Source organism: Eumetopias jubatus, unplaced genomic scaffold (assembly GCF_037043125.1).
Source record: "Eumetopias jubatus isolate StellerSeaLion01/CBP00866 unplaced genomic scaffold, mEumJub1_p1.0 scaffold_9, whole genome shotgun sequence".
Taxonomy (NCBI): Eukaryota; Metazoa; Chordata; class Mammalia; order Carnivora; family Otariidae; genus Eumetopias; species Eumetopias jubatus.
This window is the reverse complement of record NW_028274815.1, coordinates 95,589,804-95,616,981: the sequence shown is the minus strand read 5'-3', so window position 1 is coordinate 95,616,981 and position 27,178 is coordinate 95,589,804. Positions and strand designations below refer to the sequence as shown.

The window sequence follows — 27,178 nt, the reverse complement described above, 5'->3', positions numbered from 1 at the left end:
TTGGAATTCAGACCTCTTCTTGAAGAGTTATGTGGGTTGGTTTGACCTCTGCAATGTGTCCCTCAAGACCACCTCAGTAATTGCTTAGAAAAGGAGTGAGGTGAAAGAACCTCCAAAAGCAGGCAGCACATTTCTTAGCCTCTGGACCTGTGCTGTCCAATATGGTGGGGCAGCCACTACCTATAGGGCTATTGAGTGCTAGAAATGTGGCTTATGCTACCGAAGAATGCAATTTTTAACTTCATTTAACTTTAATTAATTTAAGTTTAAATGTGAAAACTGATGTTCCTTTCAGTTATTTGAAAGCTCAGTATGATTGGAACCATTTGAGTATGCAAATCTACTTTTTAACTATATATTTTATGTATGCATTTGATGAAATCTAAATACAGAACAAGTATTTCTGATGACAAATCACCTCCCAGATTGAAATATGCTGCAAATATAAAATACACACCAGATTTCAAAGACTTAGTCCAAAAAAAGTAAAACATTCCATATTTTTTTAATTGAGTACATGTAAAATGAGAATATTTTTTATATACGGGGTAAAATAACATACTGTTACAATTCATTTCACCTTTCTCTTTATGTTTGTAAACGTGGTAGTAGAAGATTTGAGATCACATACTGTGCGGGCATCCCTGGGACAGGCAGCTCTGGATCATGAATTCTCCCATTCTGGTCCATTTATTACGGGCCACCCAAGTGTTCCTGAACCCCGCTTTTCTGCTGTGATTTCCTAACCCCTGGCAGCTTTCTGTCTCCTTCCTGGGAGATCACACTACTTACTTCCTCCAGGGACTCCCACGGAGGAGTTTTGAGGTTCTGAAGGGTAAGACCCCCCCGTGACTCTACAGGAATGATCCTGCAATTCCAGACGCCGCCGCCAGAGAGAGTCATGTCGCTGCCGTGGTTGCCGAGCAACTCGTGGCCCGGAAGCAGTTCTCCAGCCCGCCCCCGCCGCGACAGCGCGCAGGACAACTTCCGGCGGGGCGGGCGCGCGATCCCCCTGAGCCGGCTTCTGCGGCGGCGGTGCGATGACTACGCTCCGGGCCTTCACGTGCGATGACCTGTTCCGCTTCAACAACATGTGAGTGAGGCGCCCTGGGCCGGCGTTGGTGGCCCCGTTCCCTCTCCCGGGCCGCGGCCCGCGGAGCTACCCCCGCCGGCCGCCACTGGCTCCTCCCTGGGAGCCGCCGTGTCGGAGCCGGGGCGGGGGCGGACGTGCGGACCTCCTTGCTGACCTTGGCAGAGGCGCTGCAGCTTCATCCCGCATCCTTGTGTGTTCGTCGGAGCCGGGGCATCGCGCGGGCGGCCTGTCGCGGTGGCTGTCCCGATGCACCGCGGCGGGGGGTAGGAGGTGGGGGAGTGGCCTGAGTCCGGCAGTGGACTGCCGCCTGCGGCCAGTGGCCGGGCGGGTGATTCGGCTTCGTCTCCTGCGCAGCGGTGGGCACGGAAGCGCTGGCTGCAGAGGTCGTTGGGAGGTCAACAGCCAAGTGTTTGTTGAGAATAGGGACGTGGTGCAGCCCACCTGCTGGTTCGTTTGTATCTGAGTGAAACCTTGTGAGGGTGGCACCGACCGCCGCCGTTTCTTTCTTGGCCCGGGTTTGTTTTTTTTCATTTCGTTGCTGAAGCGGCCCATCCAGCCTGGACAACCACTTTCAGGTGTGAAGAGTCGGGGCGGGGACACGTGCTGGTGGAGACCCACTGTGTGTACTTTCTTTTAATCCGAGTTAAGGCAGGACTTGTGACTTGCAGGTACCTTTTTTTAAAAAAACAAAACAAAACATTTTATTACATAAGTTTCTGAACGTTTAAAAAGTTGACAGAATTTTACCCTGAACACCTATAGACACATCGGCTAGATTCTACAGTTAACCTTTTGTTGACTTCCTCACATATCTGTGCATTCACCCACCCACCCAGCAGTCCAAAATCCACTTTAAAGACAGCTGGGCAGTGTGTGAAAACTGAGGATCAAGTGGTTCGGATTCAAGTGTTAGGAGGATGGGAAGAACTTGAGAGGAGTTGGCTAGAAACCTTTCAAAGAGGGGATGAGCCTTGAAGGGTGGATAAAATGTTGACAGTGATGAGGAAGTTCTGGAGAAGGAAGCAGGTGTGACGGTGAGAAAGCTGGAGGCCAGACAAGTGGGAGACAGGTGTGACTGGAGGAGTGGGTTTCTCTAAGTGCGTCATCAGAGCAGCTGGTGAAACTGGACTTTTGCTCTGTGTCGGAGGTTTCAGCCTTGATTGTTGGGAAGAATTTTCTTATGGGCCTCTTTCAGTCAGAGCAGTGTAACTCAAGTGACTTGTGTTGAGCTCTCCCTGTGCTTGCTGGGCACTGGCACTGTAATAATCCATTTAATTCTCACAGTTCTTTGAAGTAGGTGCTCTTGTTATCCCCATTTTTTGTATGAGTAAAACTAAGGTACTGAGAGTGTAAGAGAATTGCCCCAGGTGATAGACGCTGTGGTGGGAGTGGGTGAAGCAAGGAATTTAATCCAAGGAGATTGGCTCTAGAACAGTGGTTCTCTAAGAGGGGTCCCAGACCACCAAGAACACTTTGCAAATGCATATTCTCGGCTGCTTAAGGACCAGTGCTCCAGAGCCCAAGCTCTTCACCACAGGGTTATATGGAATGTGAGGAAATTAGAGGCGGTATATCAGGCAGGTAAGTCATTTAGGACGTCTTGGCAACAGCCCAGAGATGATGACTTGACAAAGGTTTGTGTTTGGGAGGTGCAGGCCAGGGAAGGGATAGTGTGCCTCGAAGTTTTAAGAGTAGACAGGGCAAAACCATATATATATACACATATACATATACACACACATATATATATTTTAAGAGAGCGTGCACATGTGCACACACATGCAGGGGCCCGGGGGAGGGGTGGAGAGAGAGGGAGAGCGAGAATCCTAAACAGGCTCCACGCTCAGGTCAGAGCCTGATGTGGGGCTCTATCTCACAACCCAGAAATCAGGACCTGAGCTGAAATCGAGAGTCAGACACTTAACCTGATTGAGCCATCCAGGCGCCTGCAAAACCTTCTTTTAACTGAAGGGGAGGTGAGGAGTTGAGTCCTGTGGATATTGGGAGCCGGAGAACTTCCAGGCAGAGAGGGTACAGGTACCTGTTTCTGACGGGAGGAGGCAGCCAGTGTGGATAGAGCAGAGTGAGAGGGGCTAGGAGAGACCCTCCTAGGAGTTGGGCTTCTCTGCTAAGTACATTGAGATACCCAGGTGCAGAAATCAGGTAGGTGTCTGGACTAAAGATAGTAATTTGGGGGGCTCCCACTATGTAGACGGTATTAAAACCAGGACACTAGGTGACATCGGTGGTGGAGTGAATGTGGATAGGAAAAATGAGGCTCCAGGTGTTGAAGGAGACCTTAGTGGCCCACTGAGGTGGGAGGAAAAGCTGATGGTGGGTCTTGGAAGCTGAGTGAGGAGAGCATTTCAGGTGGAGGGAGTGGGGAGCCTTGTCAAGAGCTGCTGATGGTTAAGTGTGCAGCATGTCTGCACATTTATCCCAGGAGAGAAGAGAATTGCGGGAGCGGGGGCCTGGGCAGTGAGAGGGTGTGGATCTGCCCACCAGCACTCCAGGCATGTTTACAGGAGAGCAAGTAGAGCGGGGCGCAAATGCTTGTAGGTGTGTGGTTCCATGGTGGGACCCTGGTGAAGGTTTCTTCCTACTGTTGTATATTTTCTGTGTGAAATAGGAAGCAGCTGAGATTGAGAAGGGGTGGCCTGTTGTGGAGAGTTGAGGCAAGATGAGAGGCTATAAAGTAGTCCTTGAGAAGTGTGGGAGACTGTATTCCCACACGGTGGAGCAGTGATTGTCCAGGTGTGGCCAAGGCTCTCCAAGCTTCTTTTTGCAAAGTCAGAGTGATTTTCAGGGTATCACCAAGATGGGTTTTTAAGCCGTTTTCATTCTCTCACAAGTGCACAGTGGAGTTTTCAGTTGTGTGACTTGCAATACCAAGCATAACAGACAGATGTGAGAATCCAGCTTTCTTAAGCCAGACGTTACAAAGATCTGTAAAATTGTTAAAACAGTGCCTTTCTTGTTGATAAATTGTGTTCTTGAAAGTAGAGTGACGGGGTGCGTGGGTGGCTCAGTCGTTGAGTGTCTGCCTTCGGCTCAGGTCATGATCCCAGGGTCCTGGGATCGAGCCCCACATCAGGCTCCCTGCTCAGTAGGAAGCCTGCTTCTCCCTCTCCACCTCCCCCTGCTTGTGTTCCCTCTTTCACTGTGTCTTTCTCTGTCAAATAAATAAAATCTTTAAAAAAAAAAATAGAATGACTTCTGGTTTAAAAAAAAGGTTATTCATATTAACATGTAATTTGTTATTTTAAAATGAGTATTTTAGAAAGTTTAAATATCAGTAGATCTAACCTACATAAACAGAAGTTCTTTGGGGTCCTCAGTAATTTTTGAGTGTAAATGGGTTCTGAAACCAACAAATTTGAGAACTACTGGCCTAGAGAAGTGCCTTGGTAAGGGTCCTCAGGAAGAATCTGACTGGATATACAAGAGGAAGAGTTGTGGGTGGCTGGTTTTGAGCCTGGCAAAATAGTGGTTCCGTTAATTGAATAGGAAAGTGAGGGGCAGAGCTCTTTGCAGCCGGCCACAAAGGTGCATTTTAAGAACTGCTGATTCAGGAGTATTGTGATCAGATATGCTGGTGAGACAGGTGCTGGGCAGCACCAAAGCCAGATGCAGGAGTCTTCCTCCAAAAGTTAAGGGATGGGGTGGTGGGGGAGAGGAAGTGAGAGTGTAGAAGAGTGGGGAGCAAACACTGAGTGGTGAGAGAGCCCAGACTGAGCAGGTGAAGGCCCAGACACAGGAGGAAGGGACTGCTGTCGGATGCTGCGGGAGCTAGTCTTACTTTCTGTTTGTGATTTACATGCCTTGTTGGGCCCCAGTTCCATTAATGACTTATTGCCAATTCAAAAATGGAAGGTTTTGATGCAGACATATTAACTATAAAGTAACTTGTAAAGAAGAAACAGTTAAATAAAAATTTATAGGTATCTTTATAGAGGCTGTGATGGCTCAGTTTGGCCATTCCATAGCTTACACTATTTTCCTTAGCCCTAAAGTTGGTTTTAAAGTTGTGGATTTGGCATGTTTTGTTTTCCTGGTGCATGTTTTTAGTTTCAGTGGCTTATTTAAACTGGTTTTGTCAACACTGCTTACTATTGACATTTCTTTTCTTTCTTTTAGTAACTTGGATCCACTTACAGAAACTGTATCCTTTTAAAAAAAAATGTTAAATGAAGGCTAAGAGTAAGGAACACGGACAAACAAAAGAAAAAATAGACTTGAGTACCAAAAAACTTTAAAACTTATAGGCCAGGAAACATAAGGAACATTGAAAGTAATTTAAAAAACCAAACGAACTGGGGGTAAGAGTTGTCTTAAATCTGCCTGACAAGCTGGTAACAGAATGGGCTCATAAATCTACAGCAGTGCAGCTCCCCTGCCTACCTTGCCCCTGAGCAGTAAGTATGGCTCCGAAAGCAGTGACTTCAAGATGGATTATTACTCTGTGAATGAAGCCTGGAGGTGACGAGCAGTCTGTGGTGGTTTCATGAAGTCATCAGCGACCAGGCTGTGCACTTTAACCACTGTCTCACTCCCAGGGTGGCCTTGGCTTTCCTGTCCCAGATAGCTGCCCGAGCAAACAGCATCACCTCCATGTTCCTGGCAGGAGGATCGACAGAGGGGAAGGTGAGAACGACCTTCCCTTTCAGGGGTACCTTTAGGAAGTACCACACAGGACTCCTGTATCCCATTGACCAGCAGCTGCCCCTGCCACACTCGTCCAACTGTAACAGTTGGGGGATGAGCCCAGCTTTAAATTAGGGCTTGTTACTAAGAAAGGATTTGGGGTAATAATTAGCTGTATCTATCATGTTCCCCATTGAAAAATGGGCAAAGATGTGTGAAGTTGGGGTGCTCTGGGTTATGTTGTACTAATAGACAATCCCACATTCTCAGTGGCTTTCTAGCTTTTACTCCATGTCCATTGCAGGGTAGGAGGGTAATATTAACTGATAATTTAACAAAAGAGGGCATATAAGAAGCCAGTGACATTATTGAGTTCAGTCTCACCAGTTAAAAGCTATGTGGATTAAGACCAAAATGAGATGCCATGCTTTACCTATCAAATTATCAAGGATTAAAAAAATGATAAAACTCATGCTGGTGAGGGTAAGAGGAGCATTCTCATAAATTGCTAGTGACAGTATAAATTGCTGCAGTCTTTCTGGAAGGCACGTTGGCAGTGTAATACATAGTAAGTAATTCCATTTCCCAGAAGCTAAAAATAAGAGAGTCAGTTAGGGGAGAAATTGTCAAACTAAGGTGCATGGGTCAAATTTGGTCCACTGCCTATTTTTATTTTTGTAAATACAGTTTTATTGGACACAGCTACGCTGAATAATTTACATATTGTCTGTAGCTTTGTCCATGGCTTTCATGGTTAGAGTAGTTGCATCAGAGAGCTGGTCCACCCAGCCACGAATATTTACTGTCTGTCCCATTATAGGAAATGTTTGTTAACCTGAGTTATGTCATTACAAAAAATTTTATTGCAGAATTATATTAAAAATTTGGAATAGCATTCACACACAACAAGGAAATGGTTAAATAAAGTATACTGTATTCATGAGGAATTTAAAAAGATTTTTGAGAAACTGAAAATAACCCACATGTCCCTCACCAGGAGATAGGAAATTTAAATTGTTTACCCAGTGGAGTGTACTGTACATTATTAAAGATTAATTTTAGGTATAGGTAACGACAGGGGTACATATCAGAAATAAAGCTGAGTGAAAAAGCAAATCACCAAAAGGTTTCATTTTATATTTCAAAAATTGACTTTTTAAAGAGACCTCCATGTTTAAAAAAAAAAAAAGACTTCTGAATGACACAAAAATTTTCACTGTATAATAAGGTAAAGTATTAGGATGTGAATCAAGTTATAGCGTGTGTGTCCACTGACACTTCAAATTTACAGTAAAAGTCCCATAATCCAGGTGAGGCCATGTTTGAAAGTAACCTGCCAGGGCTTGGTTGTTGCTGAGCCGACATCTGGGCTCCTCCTGGAGCTGGAGGAGAGGCGGTAACGGTGTGTGTCGGTGGCTGAGTGGCAAGAAGACTGGCCGGCCTGCCCTGTTATGGGTCATGAGAGTGCTTGAAACAGTGGCTATTGTTCAGAGGAGAGTTTGAAGAGTTTACAACTGAGAAGATTTTACAGAACCTTAAAATTGTGTGATTGGTGGTGGCCCCTTATAGAATTGCATCAGCAAGCTTACACTAAGAAGAAATAGAAGAATGAGCACATGTCAGTAAGGACACCAGGATTGAAGAGTTTCGTAATGAGCAAATTATTCAGGCTTTCACTCTTAAGTCAGCTTTTATTTGTAGTACCAGAAAGAGAGAATTTGAATCAGTGCAGGGGAAACACTAGGTAATTGTTGACTCTGGAAATGCTTAACTTTTGAAGTTACTTTCACAGCCACACAGCTGTAGCTAAAGTAGGAACTAGTCATTAATTTTCTAGTGCAATTATGGAAAAATAAATGTATTGAACATCTACTTTGTGCCAAGCACCAGGGACAGAGTGAACATGACATTCATATCCAAAAGGGAGAGAGATAGTAAACAATATCCAGTGATAATAAGTGCTGTGCCGAGATTTAAATACAGTGTGATCAGTATGGACACAGATGATAGACCTTCAGACTCTGGCTCTCTGCTGTTAGATGGTGTTGTCACCACTCATATTTTTGAAGTTCTTTATTCAGGCAATTTTGTTACAAATTATTAGTGCTAACCTAAATATTTAATGTACTGACATGAATATAGAAATCACACATATATAGAGCTGGGGATAAAGTAACAATGTACTTTTCAAAGGAACTTTCTTCACAATATTTCTTTTATGAAGAACTGTGTACTGCCCGTTACTTTCCACACTCCTTAACGAGACTCTAGTATGGGATTCCTTTTTACCTACAGTACCTTGCCCACTGGCCAGAGTACTTCATTGTTGCAGAGGCACCTGGTGGAGAGTTAATGGGTTATAGTAAGTATACCACTAGAACTTTTTTGGGTAGGTAGTTGAGATTTTAATATAGGTTTCAACTGATTGTTTTAGATTGATTGCAGAGGTGGAAATATAATCATGATGCCTATAATTTTATTTCCTTTAACCACTGACAGTTCGACGGTGCTTTCTACATTTTAGGCATTGTGCTCTAGGCCTCAGGCCTACAGACAGACATGACCTCAGGCTTCATGGATCTTTGATTCTGTGCTTATGTTACATTTCTACATGGTTTATTTGGTACATAACACAGGAATTGTACCATCTCCATTGAATTAGTAGCATTACTAATGAAAATTTGAGCTGTGGGTTATCTCAGTTTTGGGTAGACATACATACCTACATGAAAAGTAGATATTTAAAAAAAATAGATATTCTGGTTCTGTGTTCAAAATTAGTTGTTTTCAGTTCATTCCTTTTTTTTTTTTAAAAAAGAAACCTTTCTCTAAGTGAAAGTCAAATAAGAGCACTATTAACCATTAGCTAGATGACTTTACGTGTTACTTAAAAATTAAAACTTTGTCATTAGTTTCCTGTATCATAAAAATGTGCCAACAGTCATTCTGTATTCATGTATAAATCCATGTGTTTAATTCCTGAGTGCAATCTTCTGTTGGCAGTCATGGGTAAAGCGGAAGGCTCAGTAGCTAGGGAAGAATGGCACGGGCACGTCACAGCTCTCTCTGTTGCTCCGGAATTTCGACGCCTTGGTTTGGCTGCTAAACTTATGGAGTTATTAGAGGAGATTTCAGAAAGGTGAGATCCTGCTTTTCAAGTGATAATTTATAAACCCTAACTATTTGATTTTTCTTATGGTGAAAATGTGTAAGATTTTTTTTTTTCTGTTCAGCCTGAATGTTGTGCTTCAGTTTGCAGGGTATTCACATATTCAGAGTAGTAGTGTTGTCCCTATTTAGCCACTGAGGAAAAATCAGGCGAAGTGAGTGACCTGCCATGGGCTTATGTGCTGGGTAACAGGTGCAATCAAAGACTAGTCCTTAAGGTTTTTTTTTTTTAGTGTTCTTGCCACTGTGGCAGATTTCCCAAATTCTCTGTTAATGTTGCCCTTGGCATCTCAGTGATCTTTTTCATAGTGCCCCTATGGCCAAAAAAAAAAAAAAAAAAAAAAAAAATCCCTCCGTTCAGACTTAAGCAGTTACGTCCTAACTGCTTAGTAAGTATTTATGGCCTAACAAACTAGTAGCTGGAAAAAATAAACAAATTGAGAGAAAAAGTATTTTTATTTCATTGTTAAGTAATAATTGTGGTTACCAAGTGATGAGATGTGTGTGCCTTTTGGGAATTGCATGACTTCTCAACCTTGGAAACAGATTTGACACAACCACCTGCATTCTTGTTTCATACTGATTTTCTTGTGGTACTGGGGTTTTTTTTTAGTCACCGGGACTGCCAAAACCTGGCTTCATTAAAACCTTTGATGACCTACTCTGTCATCAGAAGAAATGTGACACCATGTAATGCTGCATTTGTGATTATATCAAACTAGTAGTTTGCGAGTATCTGACATGTAAGGTTTGTCTGTGTTTTCCCCAAACATTTGAAATATCCTACAGGGCCACCTTGGAGCACTCTGGAGCACAGTTTGGGAACTGCCAGCATTAGGGCTTTTTAAAAAAAGACCTATTTTTTTTTTTTAAAGATTTTATTTATTTATTTGAGAGAGAGAAAATGAGAGAGAGCACGAGAGGGAAGAGGGTCAGAGGGAGAAGCAGACTCCCTGCTGAGCGGGGAGCCCGATGTGGGACTCGATCCCAGGACTCCAGGATCATGACCCGAGCCGAAGGCAGTCGCTCAACCAACTGAGCCACCCCTAAAAAAAGACCTATTGTGTATGTCAATCTCACACCCTCATTATGTGAGATAAAAGTAATTGAATTAAAATACTCCTGCCAGCTCCCATTCTAAAAGAGGTAAGAGATGTGTGTATAAGTTTAATCAGTTGTCAGGCTACCATTTACTTTTTTCTCTACTTTTAAATGCCTAGCAATATATAGGAAAGGGAATATTTGCTGAGAAGGGCTCTTGAGGTTTTCCACTTAATGGATTTAAAAAGGTAAGTTTTAAAGAAGTAACCATGGCCTGAAAATCCTCTGGGCCAAGTTAGGGCAAGAGGAACTTGAGCTTATTCAGAGAAGAGTGAAAATAGTATTAGCTGAAAAAGAAATAAGTTCTAGTACTTGAAAATTTTTAGTTTTTACATATTTGTTAATGGCATTATCTTACTGAAAAAAGTATTTGGCATTATTATATAGTGGACAGGGAGTTCAGAAAGGGGTTCTAATTATTACTGTACACATATGATTTTATGTACTTATGGGATAAATTCTCAGAGTAGAAAACCACTAAGTTCCCTTCTTTATCAGTTTCTAAATCTTCATTACTTTGGAATAGTTGCTGTAAGATTTGTGTGTGTGTGTATATATACCTATCTACATACATACATACATGTATTTTTAACTGTATACCTTAAAAACAAGAAAGAAAAAGGAAATTAAAGTGGTAAAACAAATAAAAAGCCTGAAATGAGATGTTAGCTATGAATCCAAATATAATCCATAAATACAACACTAAATGTTAATGGACTAATTACTCCAGTTAAAAGACAAAGACCTGATGATGTTAAGTGAAGCCAGCCACAGAAAGACAAATAATGTGTGATACCACTCTTATGAAATACCTAAAACAGGTAAATTTGGAGAATCAAAGAGTGGAATGGTGGTAGCCAGAGACCAGGGGGAGAGGGGAATGGGAAGTTACAGGCACAAGTTTCAGTTAAACAGAATGAATAAGCTCTATAGTCTGCTGTACATGTACCTGTAGTAAAACAATAATGTACATTTAAAATTTATTAAGAGGGAAAAAATGTCATACTAAAGTGTTCTTACAACAGTAAAATAAAGACAAAGACTGTCAGAACTGTATTCTGTTTACAGGAGATACATGAAAAGATTAAAGACAAAGATTGAAAGAAATTTTTAAAATTATGCAGATTCTAACCAAAAGACAGTATACTTAACAAGAGTCACAAAGTAGTTCAATAATTATCAGAGTAAAAAAGGGTCATTGCTTATAGGTGGAAAGATTTAATGCATCAGGAAGATGTAATAATTACAAGTTTTATGTACACAGTGACATAAATTCAAAATAAAATGCAAAAATTGATAAAAATACAAGGAGAAATAAGCAAACAATATCATAGTGGGAGATTTGAACATGCTTCTTTCTAACTGACAGAACAATTAGACAAATTGATTAAGGGCATAGAATAGGGGTGAGTGCTTTTCCTGGGCCAGATAAATATTTAGGCTTTACAGGCCAGTTAATATCTCTATTGTGTGTGTGTGTATGTGTGTGTGTGTGTGTGTATTAAAACACCCCTTTAAAATTTTAATAACTTCTTAGCTGGAGAGCAGTACAAAAATAGGTTGCAGGCAGACCCCCTTCCTCAACAGATTACAATCAGTAGCTAAAAATCTTTCCAGAAAACTATGGAATCTCTGGCAAATTTCACCAACTATTTTAAGAAGTAACAACTATAAGTTCACTTTTACACAAACCAAAAAAAAAGGAACATTTTTCAACTTTTTTTTAAGGCTAAAATAATACTTATGTAAGAAAACCCAACAAGAAATAAGAGGAATGAAAATTTGAAGAAAATATCAGTCTTTATAGATGCAAAAATCCCAGAAAAATCTTAGCAAAATGGATTCAGCAATTCATAAAAAGGATGATCTGTCAGGGGAAGGAAGGTTGTTTTAACATGAGAAAATCTGTAAATGTATTCCACCATATTAATAGATGAAAGGAGAACATTTGTTAGTAAGTGCAGAAAATGCTTTGATAAAATCCTATTGATTAAAAACTTAGCAGTGTAGGAAATAGAAGAGAACTTCCTTAACCTAAAAAAAGAGTATCTACCAAAAACCTGTAGTAAATAATTTCAGTGATGCATTGAATGCTTTCCCTTTGAAGAGAGGGATGAGACAAGGAAGGATGCCTACAGTCAGCCCATCTTCAGTAATTTACTGGAAATCTAGACAGCACAGTACAGCAAGAAAAATAAAAGATACAAGGACTGAGAAGAAACAAAACTCTTATTTTGTACACATAAGATTGTACAAACAAAACCACAAGAAGCTATAAATAAATGTTTAGAATAAAAGTTAAGCAGAGTTGGACAGTCAGTATAAAATTTCAATTTCTATACAAACAGTAAAATTTAGGAAAAGATGCCAATTATGATGGCATCAAAATACCTTAAGCCCTTTGAGAAAAATCTAACAAAAGCTGTGTGAGACTTCACTGAAGTTTCTAACACTCCTGAGAGACAGAAAAGATGACCTATCTTAGTGGAGAGAGAACTAGATCAGTGGCATGGAGGGCTAAACTGATCCATGGAGCCAATGTAATTGCAATCAACATCTCCAGTCTTTTTTGTGAGACTTGTTAAATTGATTCTGATGCTTACAGGGGAATGGAAGGAGATTAAGATCGTTTGAACAACAACAAAATGGGCAGGTTTGCCCCTCCAGATATCAAGCAGTAATGAGTGAGCTCTGTGCCACTGCTGGTGTACTTGTCTAGACCAGTGGAACAGAATCGAGGAACAGATGCAGGGATACGTGGATTTTGACATACTCCAGAGGAGGCAACTGCAGAGCAGCAGTGAAGGGACACACTCTTCAGGAGGGATGGTGGCACAATTGGATATCCACATGGGAAAAAAACTTGCCAGATTACTACCTTACCATACACAGATCAATCATTTATTAAAAACCTAGATGTGAAGAGCAAAACTCAAAAGCCCTTTTAACTTTTTTTTTCCCCCTTAAATAAGCTATAAAAAGTCTGACTGCAAAGGAGAGGCTCATACACAACTTCACTGAAGTGAAGTAACTTTGTTTATCAAAAGTTACATGAGGATAATAAGTTAAGCCACAGACTGGGAAAAGATTTGCAACCATCCTTTACATAATGTCAACTATCCAGAATACATAGAGAACCACAGTTGGGAAGAGAAAAAAAAATGTGTAAAGGATCAATAAGGACTAAAAAATGAGAAATCTAAATGGCCTACAAAAATATATTTAGCCTGATTAGTAATGAGAAATGCCAATTAAAATTACCCGGAGATACTTTTATGAGATTTTCAAAAATAAAAATGTCTGATGCACCAAGCCTTTTGTCACTGTAGGAATGGAGTCTTACCCTCCTCTGGGAGTGTGAGCAGACTGGGAAATGGGTATTAACTAAAAAAGTTGAAGATGCCCCTATGAGCCAGTGATCACACTCCTAGTTGTAGACCTTAGATATTGTACCATGAGACATACAATAAAAATATTCATAGCATGGTTTATAATAGTAAAAACGTGACATGTTTATCTGTGGAACCATGGACAACTTGTAGTATATCCATCCATACAATGGAATGCTAAACAAAGGGAAGATGAACAAGATCCAGCTACACCAGGCTGACTTGCACATTACTGAGGGGGGCAAATCACCAAAGGATATACAAAGTACGATAATATTTATATAAAGTTCATAAATAGGAAAAACTGTACTAGGTGGTGAATCTACAGCAAAAACCAAGGAGCAAATGAGAGTAAGAGTCAAGACTTGGAGACCTCTGGGTAAAGGGGATAGCTGTCAATGCCCAGAGAGACCTGAGGGCTCCCGGGCTGCCAGTGTCCGGCAGCCCGTGTCCTGTCATTACACATGGGCCATGGCCCCACGGGTGCTTGTTATTGCTCAAGATCTTTAGTTTGCGCATATGGGTGAAAATACTGTATCACTACTTGATAAAATGAGCATGTCATTTACGGTGATATAAAATACACAAGACAGAATTATGGTTTTAAAAAATGTTTTAAAAGTTTATCTTTTAGGGCGCCTGGGTGGCTCAGTCGTTAATCGTCTGCCTTCGGCTCAGGTCATGATCCCAGGGTCCTGGGATCGAGTCCCACATTGGGCTCCCTGCTCAGCAGGAAGCGTGCTTCTCCCTTTCCCACTCCCCCTGCTTGTGTTCCTGCTCTCACTGTCTCTGTCAAATAAATAAATAAAATCTTAAAAAAAAAAGTTTATCTTTTAAAGAAAATACAGGTTTTAAAATGTTAGTATGCTAAGAAAATCATCTCTTTGTACCTCAAAATAATTGTCATAAATCCTCAGTAATAAAAATGGATATGAGGTAATCAGCTGCAAAGTCCTATTATTACCATTCTTTGAATAGTAGTCAAAGCCAACTAAAAACAAGTGTTTTTAAAAATATGTAACTGACATTTTCCCTTTTTTTTTCCTTAAAGAAAGGGTGGATTTTTTGTCGATCTCTTTGTAAGAGTATCTAACCAAGTTGCAGTCAACATGTATAAGCAGTTGGGCTACAGTGTGTACAGGACGGTCATAGAGTACTACTCGGCCAGCAACGGGGAGCCCGACGAGGACGCCTATGGTGAGCTCCCTTCTGTGGCAGTCTCCCCCAAGAGAAGCCAAAACACTTACATTCATTCTACACACTGTAGTCATTTTAACAAGGGGAAAAGAATTATAGTATTTGTTGGACTTAATATTTTAAATTTGAGCTATAATATTTAAATCTCCTTTAACCTGCCTTTATGAACCTATCAATGGTTAAATTACATTAACCAATGGTTAATTGCTATCAGTTGTTTTATTATGTTACTGGCATGTTAATTTTACTAAGATTTTGTCAAAAGAACATTGGTATAAAGAGCTGAGTACTGGTGACTGGGAATCTCAAAAACATTTGTCTCTGAGGACCTAGGAAATGTGGGGGTAGGGGACAAACCTTTTATGAGAACTTTACATACATACTTTGACATAAGGTATTTTGGTATTTGGGTACTTACATTAAATTTTGCTTCCTAACAGATATGAGGAAAGCACTTTCCAGAGACACTGAGAAGAAATCCATCATACCATTACCTCATCCTGTGAGGCCTGAAGACATTGAATAACCATGGGCAGTGGTTCTTAGGCTGATGCTCCAGATATTTTATGGACAATATTATTTTCATTGGATGATCTTGGAGCTCTATTAGGAGAAAAGTAATCATTTAGGTCTCACAGACTTCAAGAAAATACAGGTTATAAACTTGAGTCTCATTGTTTCCAGTTAGCAATATCATACCTACTAAAGCTGTTCACTGTAATAAAATTCAAGCAAAAAGGCAGCTGGGTTAGATGGAAACATTCCACTGATTTGGTTCATAATATTTACTGTATGTTAGGGAAAAAACTTGCTCCAGTCTCCTCCTAAATTCTGTGCCTGAGAACCACTGCTACATATGTATTTTTTATTTTGTATCAAACTGTTAATTGAAGCTTTAAAAGCATATATGAAATGTATAAATCTAAGATGTATAATAAAATGCACTGTAGACCCTATGAATGTCTGGAAGCTTGTTGGTCATTTATAAAATTAGATCAGGATTGAGAAGAGCCATCATTTAGGATATGATGTTTCTCTTGTTTGGCTTACATAGAAAGCATTTTTAAAATACATACTGAAACAGCCCTTGCCCAGCAATATTTAGGCATCCTTATTGCATAGTAAATTCTTCCCAGATAACTTGTTTACATACTGTTACTCCCAGATCTTTTCCTTGTCTAATCTCACACCACTTTGCTTAAATCCTGCCTTTGAAAATATAAAAAGACACTGAGGTTTCTTTAAAGGAGAAAAAACCTAATTCCAAAAGAAAGGCCATAAAACTAGGTTGTGGGCCACCCATGTAGTTTCATGTATAGTTTTCTTGTAATACCTGAAAATATCCAGTGAGTAAAAGAAGTGGCTAAAGAAAACCCCACAGAAACGATTACTAAAAGGCTTTGCCTCTTAAAGGACTTACTCATGTTCTCCCATGAGAAGGTAAACTTTCCTTCACGCATTTCATGTTGGCACCAGCCAGAAAGTGGCGGTAGGAGTTTACATTGGGAACCTATTAATTTTTGTTCTTATGCAGCATAAACAGGACAGAATTATAGAAGACTCTGATTAGGGCGCCTGGGTGGCTCAGTTGGTTAAGCGACCGCCTTTGGCTCAGGTCATGATCCTGGAGTCCCGGGATTGAGTCCCGCATCGGGCTCCCTGCTCAGCAGGGAGTCTGCTTCTCCCTCTGACCCTCTTCCCTCTCATGCGCTCTCTCATTCTCTCTCTCTCTCATAAATAAATAAAATCTTAAAAAAAAAAGACTCGGATTAGTCACTTAATTAGCATTTTGACCTGCTTTCATCTCACTCCTTGACTCTGCACTTAGCTAAAGGGTATTAAAATCAGAAATGTTCCTCCTGGCCAACCAGACCTCAGTGACACCCAGCAGCTGGGTGACACTGGTCCAGAGCTGGAAGCACTGAGGCTGAACAAAGGTGTGCCTTTGATCCTGGCCGTCCTGGCCGCCTCTGCCCTCAAACACTAGCTTACTTTCAAGATACAACTTAGTACCATACTGACTAGCTTTTTTTATTACTAACTTAACATTTTTGTAAATTTAGTAAGCCTTACCCAATTAAATCTGCCAATAATAAAGTTGCTAGTTGCCCTCCCAGGTGAAAAAATACTCTTAAAGATGACAGTTCGAGTCAAATAGCTTGGGCAGTGAACAAAACAAGAAAAAAGGCCTGAGAAATCAGGCCAGATTAAAGAAAATAATCAGATCAGTTAATTAAGGCAAATATTTTTTGCTTGAGGATAAGAGCAGTGCTTCAACAAATGTGTTAACATCTCTGTGCTACTTTAAGTTTTCTTTTTTGGCATTATAGTTGGTTACCTTTGGTGTTTTTTACGTGTTCTAAACCAAGCGTAAGTTAAATGTATCCTGGATTACAGTAGCTACTTTCTGCTGTAACACACTAGGGAATGTTTATTGGTACTACAGGTGGAAATGATTCCCTCGTCCAGTAAGGTTGCGAAACAGGCCAGCATTGCTACTGGGGTTCATCATGTACAGTAATGTATCCAAGTCTCTGAGAAGCTGAACTGTAAAGAGATTTGATTAACAAAGGCTCAACCTTAACCTGGGGTTTCCTAAATTTACTGGAGCAGGGGGCACTTTTTCACAGCACATGTGTTACTATTCCTTAAGCCATTACAGAGCTCAACCAGTGGGGTAAACTGATTACAGCATGAAATTTGACTAAAACATCTTGGTAGCAAAAAGACCTTGTTCGGAAATACAGTAACTGTAAATTATTTCCCAACTGGTGTTTTCAAAAGCATGTAGTGCCAATGGCCACTGTTAAGAAAGTACAGATATTTACAAGTTAAATTAATCCAAGCACATTCAATTCTACAAGGATGAACGTGTTTAGGAAAGTGGCTGGGAATGAACATTTTATTGAGCAGTCACGATGTGCCAGGTATATTCTGTTTCTAATCTTCAAAATGAGTTGGCAGATGCCCATTTTATGAGAGAAGAAACTAAAAGATTAAGTTATAGATTAGTGGCAGCTGGGAATGGAATTCGAGTCTGTGAAGATGTGAAGAGGTTAGAGATTTCAGGTGAGTGCACTAAATACCTTTATGAAGAAGACAAGCATAAAAAAACACTTTAAAAGTTACTGTAGAATGTAACTTGAACACTTCTAGAAAAACACTTTCAAAAGTGCAGGTCCATCTTGAAAGCATTACCTCAATTAGATTTCCTAATACGTGATATGAACCAAAAAAAAAAAAAAAAAGTTTGGATTCCGATAAAACTAATGGTTAAAAAAATTTTCTTGCAACCCCCCCACCCCTCACTAACCCAAGAACATTTTAAAAATAATTCAAAAAATAGCTATCAAAGACTCCAATTCCTTACTGGTGAAATATACAAAAACTTACGGAATCACAAGAGTTCCGAACGATTAATTTATAAAAATAATAAAACACTTATCAATATGAACAAGAACATCAGGATTCACTCTCATCAATGTCCTTATCTGGGTCTTGCTCTGCAGCCTCCTTTTCCTGTTGCTGTTTCTTCCAGAGTTTGGCCATGGCCAGAAGCTTGAGGTTGGGTTGGTTGGCAGCATCTTCCGGAAAGATGTAATCATAGTACTCTTCCCAGCCTGCATCAGACTATGGAAAAAAAGTAAAATGAGATAAGCCAACACGTGGCTGAAACACCCTGCAGTTACTTTAAAGTGGAGAATTTTCACTGCAAAACCCTGGAGTGTTCAAATTCAACTTATGTTCATTTACAAAACACCACCAAAGCCCATCACAGAAAGAACAAGGGCTGGGCCTGCAAGATTGGGGTGAACAAGTAGTTATGGGGTAACCAGGTGATGCAGATTAACAAGGGCACGGGGTATAATGAGCACTGGGTGTTATATGAGACTGATGAATCACTGAACTCTACCTCTGAAATTAACAATACACTTATGTTAACGTTATGTTGATTAACTGAATTAAAAAAAAGTAGCTGTTGGGGTTGGTGTTGCTGCAAGTGGAGCTCACGGAGAGCTAAAAACCAGTGGAAAAAGATCCTAAAAATTAAAGCAGAGCTCTTCTATACTCTAAGATTTTTTTTTTTTCCCCATCTTGTAGTTTTCTAAGGTTTTAAATTTTTAAAGACTGGGACACCTGGGTGGGTTGGCTGGTTAAGCAGCTGTCCTCAGCTCAGGTCATGATTCTAGGATCCCAGGATCGAGTCCCGAGTCGGGCTCCTTGCTCAGTGGGGAGCCTGCTTCTCCCTCTGCCTGCCACTCCTTTTTCTTGTGCTCTGATAAATTTAAATAAATTACTTAATTTTTAAAGACTTACTTCATACTCAGTACGAAAGCCATCAATCTGTGCACTACTATTCTGACTCCCTGCCCTTACAGCCCCACCTCGAACTGGTCACTGATTTGGCTTCCTACACATTGCTCTAGTTCCAGCTTCCACCATCACTTGCTCTGCTTATAACAGCTAGCTTCCCAACAGATCTTCCTCCAATCTAAGCCCATCAAGTATGCCTGCAGGAGATGCCAACCACTGGGTCATGTCGTTTTGTGCATAAGAACCTTCCTATAGCTGTGTTTCCATGGTAGCCAGGCTGCAACTGTCTCCTACTCCAGGCTGTCTGCTCCCATGCTCAGATTGTACATATGGCACTTAGAAGTACAAATTTCAAAGTCAGATGCATTTCTGCTCATCTGACATGAGATGACCAGCTCCACAGGCTCAGTTCTTACCCCGTCATCAGCCTGGACCTTTCTTCTCTTCTTGACTTTCTCTGGCATGAGTTTGTCTACTCTCTCCTTATCCGATACTGTTCCAAATTCATCTTCAAAGCTTCGCCAGGATTCCAGCAACATAAGTCTCTCTTCCTTTTCTTCACAGTTCCTCATGGTTTTGTTAGCCTCTTCATAAATTTGTCTGCATTTAGCCAAACTTCCTTCTTTCCCCGAAGACAGCTCAAACTGTGCAAAGCTGATCCATACCTTAAGAAAAATTATTATAGAAGCAAATTAACCACGTCATCCAGAAAACGATCATGTAATAATGCTAATTTCTAGTTAATGACATCTGAACATACTAATGTATTCATCTGTAGTATTCCAAAGAACATATTGATTATATGCTTCAATGATGTTGAAGCAGTCTGCTTCTATATCCAACTAGGTGTTTGAAATGGTCTTAAAATCCTGAAAAGAGTTTAACTTTTTATTCAATCCTGTGATATTCAAGTTACTCCCATGCAGTATAAATATTGACCTAGTATAAGCTTTATATTCCAAAGTCCTCTGAGACTCATGGGCTCTTTCTAAAAGCAAGAAAAGCACTAAAAACAACAACAAAAAAACCTGATACACTTAAAATACAGAAATACGATTATTTCCTTTAGAACTGCTGATTTAGGCAAAATCAAAGAATCAACAGAGTGCAGGATACCTTGACATGTTGTGTCCGCTGAAGCAATCTTCGGTAAAGATTTCGTGTTCTCTCAGTTTCTTCCTGCTCAATTTCAAAATCAATATATGACTTCCAAAGCACCTAAGAAAGAACTTAATAAGTCAGCCTTGACATTTAAAGAGCAACATGTCCCTATCAGCTTAATGACCATTCCAACCTAGGACATCCAGGAACCTAGGACTTCTATGAACAATTAAAGAACAGGTAGCATCTGGACACAATAAAAACAGTGGCATTTACAAGCTGACCAAAACTTGGCTACCATTCTACATTATGAGATAAAATGCTTTGGATTCATTTTTGGATTCTCTTTCAGAGCTTTTCAAATGCTGGACTTACCAAGAAAAGCTCAGAGACTTGCCAAGTCTCCCAGACACTGCCATGATCCTGTCACATACAACTGACATTGCCAGGAGATGACATGGCTCGATTATCCAGGATTTACTCTTCTTACCTCCACTGTAAATTCCTTGATAGGTTTGAGTTCACCTCAACAACTATTCAGTAAACAGTAGTGCACCTGCTAGGTACTGCCTGTCAGGGGACAAGGATGGAGTAACATGTGGCCTGGATGCCTGGGAGCTAAGGCCAACTGATAGAACCATTATACGTAATGAAATGCCCTAATGCAGCCAGTGGGACCCAAGCCATAAAATGCAGTCACATTAGGGCAAGACTCACAAAAAGGCTGGGTGAGTTCAGTGGCTCTCAAATCGGTCCTAGTTGTGGCTTGGCGCCACCTTGTGGCTTGAGTTTAAATAAGGAAGGGACAGGCGAGGACGGTGGCAGTAGTTTAATTTCAGGAATATCCTGGTTTAGATAGAGCTTCTTTTGCTGACCCAATCTGGGAAAAACTGTGCCAGGAGAATTTGAGGATGTTCAGTCTTAACCTTCATCTGCCCTGTTCTCCAGAGCTGCCTGCTGCCTATTTCCTTGCCTGGCCATCCCTGTCCCATCCCCTTTAGTTAGCCTTCTATTTGAAGAAGGGAGGAAGAGGGCCAGTCACCTGCCCCATTATATCCCAACTCATTCTGGTGTCATCATGGGGCTCTGCTGGACTCTGGTATCCTACCAGAGGGCTGCTTCTCCCACTCCCATCCTTCTTCTATCCCCTCAACAGTAAAGTACTAATCTGGAGTAGACAAGACCGCAAGTGAGTTTATCTTTATACTCTAAAGTGCACAACATGTAGACGGTCATCTAAAGCAATACTAGGGCAGTATCTTAAACAAAATCATATTCATGTTGAGATTCTCACCTCTGGCATGTCTAAGCGTGGCTGACTGATGGCTAACTCGTAGATTGCCCGGGCTCTCTCAATATCACCAAGGATTGTTTCTAATTCTGCAAATTTAATCCAGGACGTACAATTTTCAGGTCCAAATTCCAAGAACTTTTCATAAAGCTTCCGGCATCTGTCAAATTCTCGAAGCTGCAGCTCCAATTCTATGTAACCTTTAAATAACTTGTTCTTTGGACATTTGCCTATGGAAGTTCCCTGGAAAATAAAATGACCAAACCACTGTGATATGTGGGTTCAACCTGTGTACAGATGTCACTCACCTATCCCAACAGCTCTTCTCTGCCGAGGAAGAACCCTCTGTGCTATCACATTGTCCACACTGGTTCTTGACAGAAGGCCAAGGAAACCCTCTACTTCACCTAGGGGTCAAGAGGGCCTATGCCCACTGGTGCCTGTTCAGCAAGAGAGGGCTGCAGAACTGTCTGCACAAGTATTCTGGATTTTACTTAAGTTTCTCAGGAGCACCTAGGGAATATGGATGTCAGATGGATGAAACCTCCTTTGTTTCCACAGAATGAAAGATGCCTCGCTGCCCACAGCCAGGGCAAGAGTGGCTTACAGAAGGACACCTGCATTTAAACAGCATTTGATCTTATTAAGAGACTTTAGAACAGCTGTTAAGAGGAAGGTGCATGTCATACCCCCGGTTTTGCACAAGATGAGTCTATTCAAGAGCTGATTTAAGATCTAATGTGATCTAACGTCAGATCTTTCCATTCTGAGAAAAGATCTGGTAACTGGCACCTACAGATAAAGCTTCCAATGTTAAAAAAGAGTAATTTAAACATTATTACCTGATCTTTTTTTTTTTTTAAAGATTTTATTTATTTATTTGACGGAGAGCGAGAGAGGGAACACAAGCAGGGGGAGTGGGAGAGGGAGAAGCAGGCTCTCCGCCGAGCAGGGAGCCCAATGTGGGGCTTGATCCCAGGACCCTGGGATCATGACCTGAGCCGAAGGCAGACGCCCAACAACTGAGCCACCCAGGCATCCCTCACCCATCTTTCTTCAAAAGGCCATGCATCTTCTGACACATCTCAGGTTATAACGGCAGAATACTTCCATTGCATTCTTAGTGCTTACAAGTTGGACAGTTTCTTTTTTTTTTTTTAAAGATTTTATTTATTTATTTGAGAGAGAGAATGAGAGAGAGAGAGAGAGCATGAGGGGGGGAGGGTTCCCAATGTGGGACTCGATCCCGGGACTCCTGGATCATGACCTGAGCTGAAGGCAGTTGCTTAACCAACTGAGCCACCCAGGTGCCCACAAGTTGGACAGTTTCTACTAAGATTTAATTTCCTTCTCAAAGAAGTCAGTGATGCATCTTGATCCTTCCCCTTTTTTTCAAGATTTTATTTCTTTGAGAGAGAGAGAGCGTGTGCACGCACAAGTACGCATGCGAGCACAGGGAGGGAGGCAGAGGCGGAGAATCCCAAGCAGACTCTGCGCTGAGCACAGAGCCCAGCGCAGGGCTGTATCTCAGAACCCTGAGATCATGACCTGAGCCAAAATAAGAGTCAGATGCTCAACTGATTGAGCCACCCGGGTGCCCCTTGATGCTTTCTTTACTTACCAAAGCTCTTCTGGCAAATGGTAAATTTTTCTGTCTTATTTCAAATTGTGCGTATAGTAACCACATCTTGGCAAATGTGAACTAGGAAACAAAAGCACAAAAAACATCTAAAAGAGTCGTTTCAATTACACTGAAGTTATGCCATTTGCTACGACGTGGATGGAACTGGAGGGTGTTATGCTAAGTGAAATAAGTCAATCAGAGAAAGACATGTATCATATGACCTCACTGATATGAGGAATTCTTAATCTCAGGAAACAAACTGAGGGTTGCTGGAGTGGTGGGGGCTGGGGGGACGGGGTGGCTGGGTGATAGACATTGGGGAGGGTATGTGCTATGGTGAGCGCTGTGAATTGTGCAAGACTGTTGAATCACAGATCTGTACTTGTGAAACAAATAATGCAACATATTAAAAAAAAAAAAGAAGATGGCAGGAGGGGAAGAATGAAGGGGAGTAAGTCGGAGGGGGAGACGAACCATGAGAGACGATGGACTCTGAAAAACAAACTGAGGGTTCTAGAGGGGAGGAGGGTGGTGGGATGGGTTAGCCTGGTGATGGGTATTAAAGAGGGCACATTCTGCATGGAGCACTGGGTGTTATGCACAAACAATGAATCTTGGAACACTACATGAAAAACTAATGATGTAATGTATGGTGATTAACATAACAATAAAAAATAAAAAAAACAATTGCACTGAAGTTAAAAATTTAATAAGAGGCCACATGCAATTAGATTTCCGTAAATATTCAGAGCTAGGACAGATGTATTTTCTTGTTTTTAAGCAAATATGATGTTGTTTATTTCACAAAAGTTACAGTAATTCAAATACTTTATCGTACTGTATGGCCCTGCCACCCCTACTGAGAATTGGCTTTGTTTTCTGGGTATGCTTGTGAGCAGGCAGAACATGCCATCTCTACTCTAGAAGGTAGTTCAGTCAACATCTCTACTTGTTTCTCAGGCTGGGAAATAGGGCAGAGATAAATGTCTCAACCATTTCCAGAACTCACACACTAGTGTTCACCCATGCACACTTATGTCCACTCTGATGCCAACAAACACCTGTTCGTTGTTTCCTGCACATGCTGTGTGCTCTTGGGATGTGTGTCTTCCTCCTTCCACTCAGTCATTCCAGTTACCCACCCTCTTCTGAATTTCTACATTATCTGTATTTTTTCATTTGTCAATGCAGGCTGTCCTCTCAACCAGATTGTAAACTGTTTTCAGAGGCAAAGAGCATACTTTTGAAACCTAAGTTTTCAGGGTGCCCTGCAGAGCAAACTATTCAAACAGTAAGTATTATTTCACAAGTAATAGAAGCAGGATTTTGACACTTTGGAACAGAACATTTAGAGCAAACATACCTTTTTATGAGGAATTAATTCCAAAGAAGCTTGATACACCTGTCTTGTCCTCTCAGGATCCTGTATTAGGATAAGAAATTTTCACCGACTACTGAAGTCTGTTACTAATGCTAGTTTGGTTAGCACTTGTAAAAACGTACACCCCCACCCAGAGTGTTTTCACAGGGTGCTATTCTCAAACCCTGATTTCATCATTTATGATCAAATGTGAACTCCCTGTGGCCCTCAAACTCTGGTTAAAGAATCACCAACGAGATAGCCATCAATCTCTGAGAGCTTGTCTGTGGAAAGGCTTTTTGCCTGATAGCAGAAAGAGATATTTTATAGTCTCAGATCAACAGCACAAAGCTAGTCTCTCCCAATTAATTTATACACACCTGATTTCTCAAAATCCCACTTGATCTTTTACTAGAAGCAAAGATGTGTCATCTAGCTGTGATCCCTATTTAGGAGGCAGCCCAGAAAACGATACAAAATAAGCTAAAGCCTGCTTCATTGTTCCCTTCCAAGTTCCAAGTGATAAATGTGGTGCCTCAGGCTTGAAACACAAAATGCAACAAAACCAAAACACCTCACCTGGGCCCACCACAGGTATACAGAGTTTAAAAGGCTGCAGAGAGACTATGTAACTGTATGGCTGAGAATCTAGAACGAGATTCCTGTTTCTGGGATTGTACATGTCAGTATCCACTGCTACCCACAATGGCCGAGGTGTACGCATAGGGCTGAAGCAGCCAGGGAGGGGGCAGCCATCAACAGCTGAGGCATAATTCTGTTTTTACCTTGGCCTCCAATTCTTCATAGAGTGCATAGTTGACCCACAGATAGATGTAGCGCTTCCAGTGCCGCTTCTCTTGAATGGGTGGCACATTGGCAATGGCTCTTTCATAGACTTCTCGAACGGTTTCTGCTTCTGCATCACTTTCCACCAAGCGCAAGTAATCAAACCATGCATCGTAATTGTGTGGATTAGCCTAGACAGACCACAAGTTTAATGAATAAAAACCAAACCAAGAGCTATACTTGCTGAACTCTGTGAGGTTAAAAAAAGACACTAGATTGACTTCCTGTATTTTAGCAACTGTTTAGCACCTATCTCATTTAAAAAAATACTATTCCCGGGGCGCCTGGATGGCTCAGTCGGTTAAGCATCTGGCTTCAGCTCAGGTCATGATCTCAGGGTCCTGGGATGAGTCCTGCATCAGACTCCCTGCTCATCAGGGAGTCTGCTTCTCCCTCTGCCCCCACTCATGTTCGCACTCTCTCTCAAATAAATAAAATCTTAGAAAAATACTATTCCTGAGATATCATAAATAGAAAAGAAAAAGGAACACAGGAGACAGATTATTTTCCAGGTGTCCCACAGCAAGGCTGCTTTCATATACAACCACCACCCCCAAGATAATTACTCAATAATTAGACGCCTACTTTTATAAATGTATTTGTTTATATACCTGACTGCATATCATCATGTCTAGATTTAAAACTACAGTGGATGATGGGCATTGAGGGCACATGACATGACATCGCAACTAATGCATCATCAAACATTACATCAAAAACTAATGATGTATTACATGTTGCCTAACTGAATTTAAACTAAAAAAAACTTAAAAAATAATAATAAAAATAAAATAAAATTACAGTGCAATTAGAACCATGGTCACAAATGTGAAACTTGCCTTCTCAATTAATAGTCATTTATCTTGAATATATCTTGCTGACCTCATTTAACACCAGACTCGGTCCTTTAGTGATATCCTAATTCATCTGACTAAGCAGAAGTTTTTAGATGCACAGCAGACCAGTAAGGGAAAATGTTACTATCTTTTTTTTTTTTCCAAAGATTTTATTTATTTGACAGAGAGAGACAGCGAGAGCGGGAACACAAGCAGGGGGAGTGGGAGAGGGAGAAGCAGGCTTCCCGCTGAGCAGGGAGCCCGATGTGGGACTTGATCCCAGGACTCTGGGATCATGACCTGAGCCGAAGGCAGACGCTTAACGACTGAGCCACCCAGGCCCCCAAAAATGTTACTATCTTTGAACTCAAATCAAAATAGTACATTACAAATAAAGAGATGAGAATGAAAACATATCTACAATATATGTTTTGTTTAAGCAGTTAAGCTAAACGGTAGTGCAGAAAAACTGTTTGGCTCAATCTCTGCCTCTTCCATCTTCAGAAAGGAGTTCACATGGATTCCCGGTTTTGCTCAAGTTCTACGGCGCACCAGCAGCAACCAACATGGTAACTTTCAACATGTGGGTGTCAGAGCAAACCCAAGTGCTACTTTGCTGCCCTCTCCTATGAGCCCTGCAGACTGCTGCTGCAACGGCTGCCAATCACTGCAGACGTGTCAGCAAGAGCGTGATCCCTGGAAGCCCCCCCGCCTGCTATTCTTCGCTTCACCTGAGCTGCTGCTGGTCGGCACATCTCTGTCACCTGCAGGGTTCGGCGTCCGCACCAGCACTCACCTTCACCTCTTCCTCATATTGGAATCTTCGTTTGCTCACAATGATGTCTTCAATACCCCGTCGATCACCGAACTTCTTCTCAAAGATGGTATAGTTTTTAAAGAGTTCTTGGGCCTCCTGCTTTGAAATTCTATCCAGGGCATACTTGTAAATCACTCGTACCCTTTCAAACTAAAAGTAGACAGGAGGATTACTTCTACAACACAATACTCTCACTTGAGCCACAACTTGGAAGGTAATTATGACATCACATACTACTCCAAAGTAAGACTTTTCTTCTCCCCCTTGTTGAGGTCTTTATTTGTCAGGGTGTACTGACACTCTCCTTTGAGCTCCATACTTAATACTGTCTACCTGACTCTGCCAGTTGGGTGTCATCTGTGCATCTCAGACTAAACAGGTCCAGAACTGACCTCCT

At 41.2% G+C, this 27,178-nt stretch overlaps 2 protein-coding genes across 3 annotated transcripts in view; one reads left to right on the top strand and one right to left on the bottom strand.

Annotated features, from left to right (window-relative positions):
- Positions 1 to 555: 555 nt before the first annotated feature.
- On the top strand, positions 556 to 15,754 carry NAA20 (N-alpha-acetyltransferase 20, NatB catalytic subunit). Of its 2 annotated transcripts, XM_028123727.2 has the most exons (6): positions 868 to 1,093; positions 5,231 to 5,255; positions 8,009 to 8,099; positions 8,741 to 8,876; positions 14,447 to 14,592; positions 15,033 to 15,564. In XM_028123727.2, exons 1-6 carry the CDS (start codon positions 1,041 to 1,043, stop codon positions 15,116 to 15,118), a joined length of 537 nt encoding a protein of 178 aa, XP_027979528.1. In that variant the 5' UTR covers positions 868 to 1,040; the 3' UTR covers positions 15,119 to 15,564. The 2 variants fall into 2 exon arrangements, with proteins under 2 accessions (XP_027979527.1, XP_027979528.1); XM_028123726.2 differs by having other exon boundaries at positions 556 to 1,093; positions 14,447 to 15,754.
- The window catches only part of CRNKL1 (crooked neck pre-mRNA splicing factor 1), a 33,417-nt gene continuing 13,647 nt past the window's right edge, over positions 7,409 to 27,178 (bottom strand). Inside the window, exons 7-14 of the mRNA XM_028123760.2 lie at positions 26,761 to 26,931; positions 25,068 to 25,259; positions 24,286 to 24,345; positions 22,920 to 23,000; positions 21,302 to 21,541; positions 20,023 to 20,124; positions 19,323 to 19,571; positions 7,409 to 18,222 (exon numbers count right to left, since the gene is read on the bottom strand). Coding sequence (XP_027979561.1) covers positions 18,055 to 18,222; positions 19,323 to 19,571; positions 20,023 to 20,124; positions 21,302 to 21,541; positions 22,920 to 23,000; positions 24,286 to 24,345; positions 25,068 to 25,259; positions 26,761 to 26,931 — 1,263 coding nt within the window. The 3' untranslated portion in view covers positions 7,409 to 18,054. The remainder of the gene's footprint in view (positions 18,223 to 19,322; positions 19,572 to 20,022; positions 20,125 to 21,301; positions 21,542 to 22,919; positions 23,001 to 24,285; positions 24,346 to 25,067; positions 25,260 to 26,760; positions 26,932 to 27,178) is intronic.

What these genes read in the sequence shown, in the direction of transcription:
- NAA20 (XM_028123726.2), top strand. Translation starts at nt 1,041, where the DNA reads ATGACTACGCTCCGGGCCTTCACGTGCGATGACCTGTTCCGCTTCAAC. An exon ending in CTGTTCCGCTTCAACAACAT is followed by an intron (nt 1,094 to 5,230) that starts GTGAGTGAGGCG and finishes TCTTTCTTTTAG; the next exon opens with TAACTTGGATCCACTTACAG. An exon ending in TGGATCCACTTACAGAAACT is followed by an intron (nt 5,256 to 8,008) that starts GTATCCTTTTAA and finishes ACGAGACTCTAG; the next exon opens with TATGGGATTCCTTTTTACCT.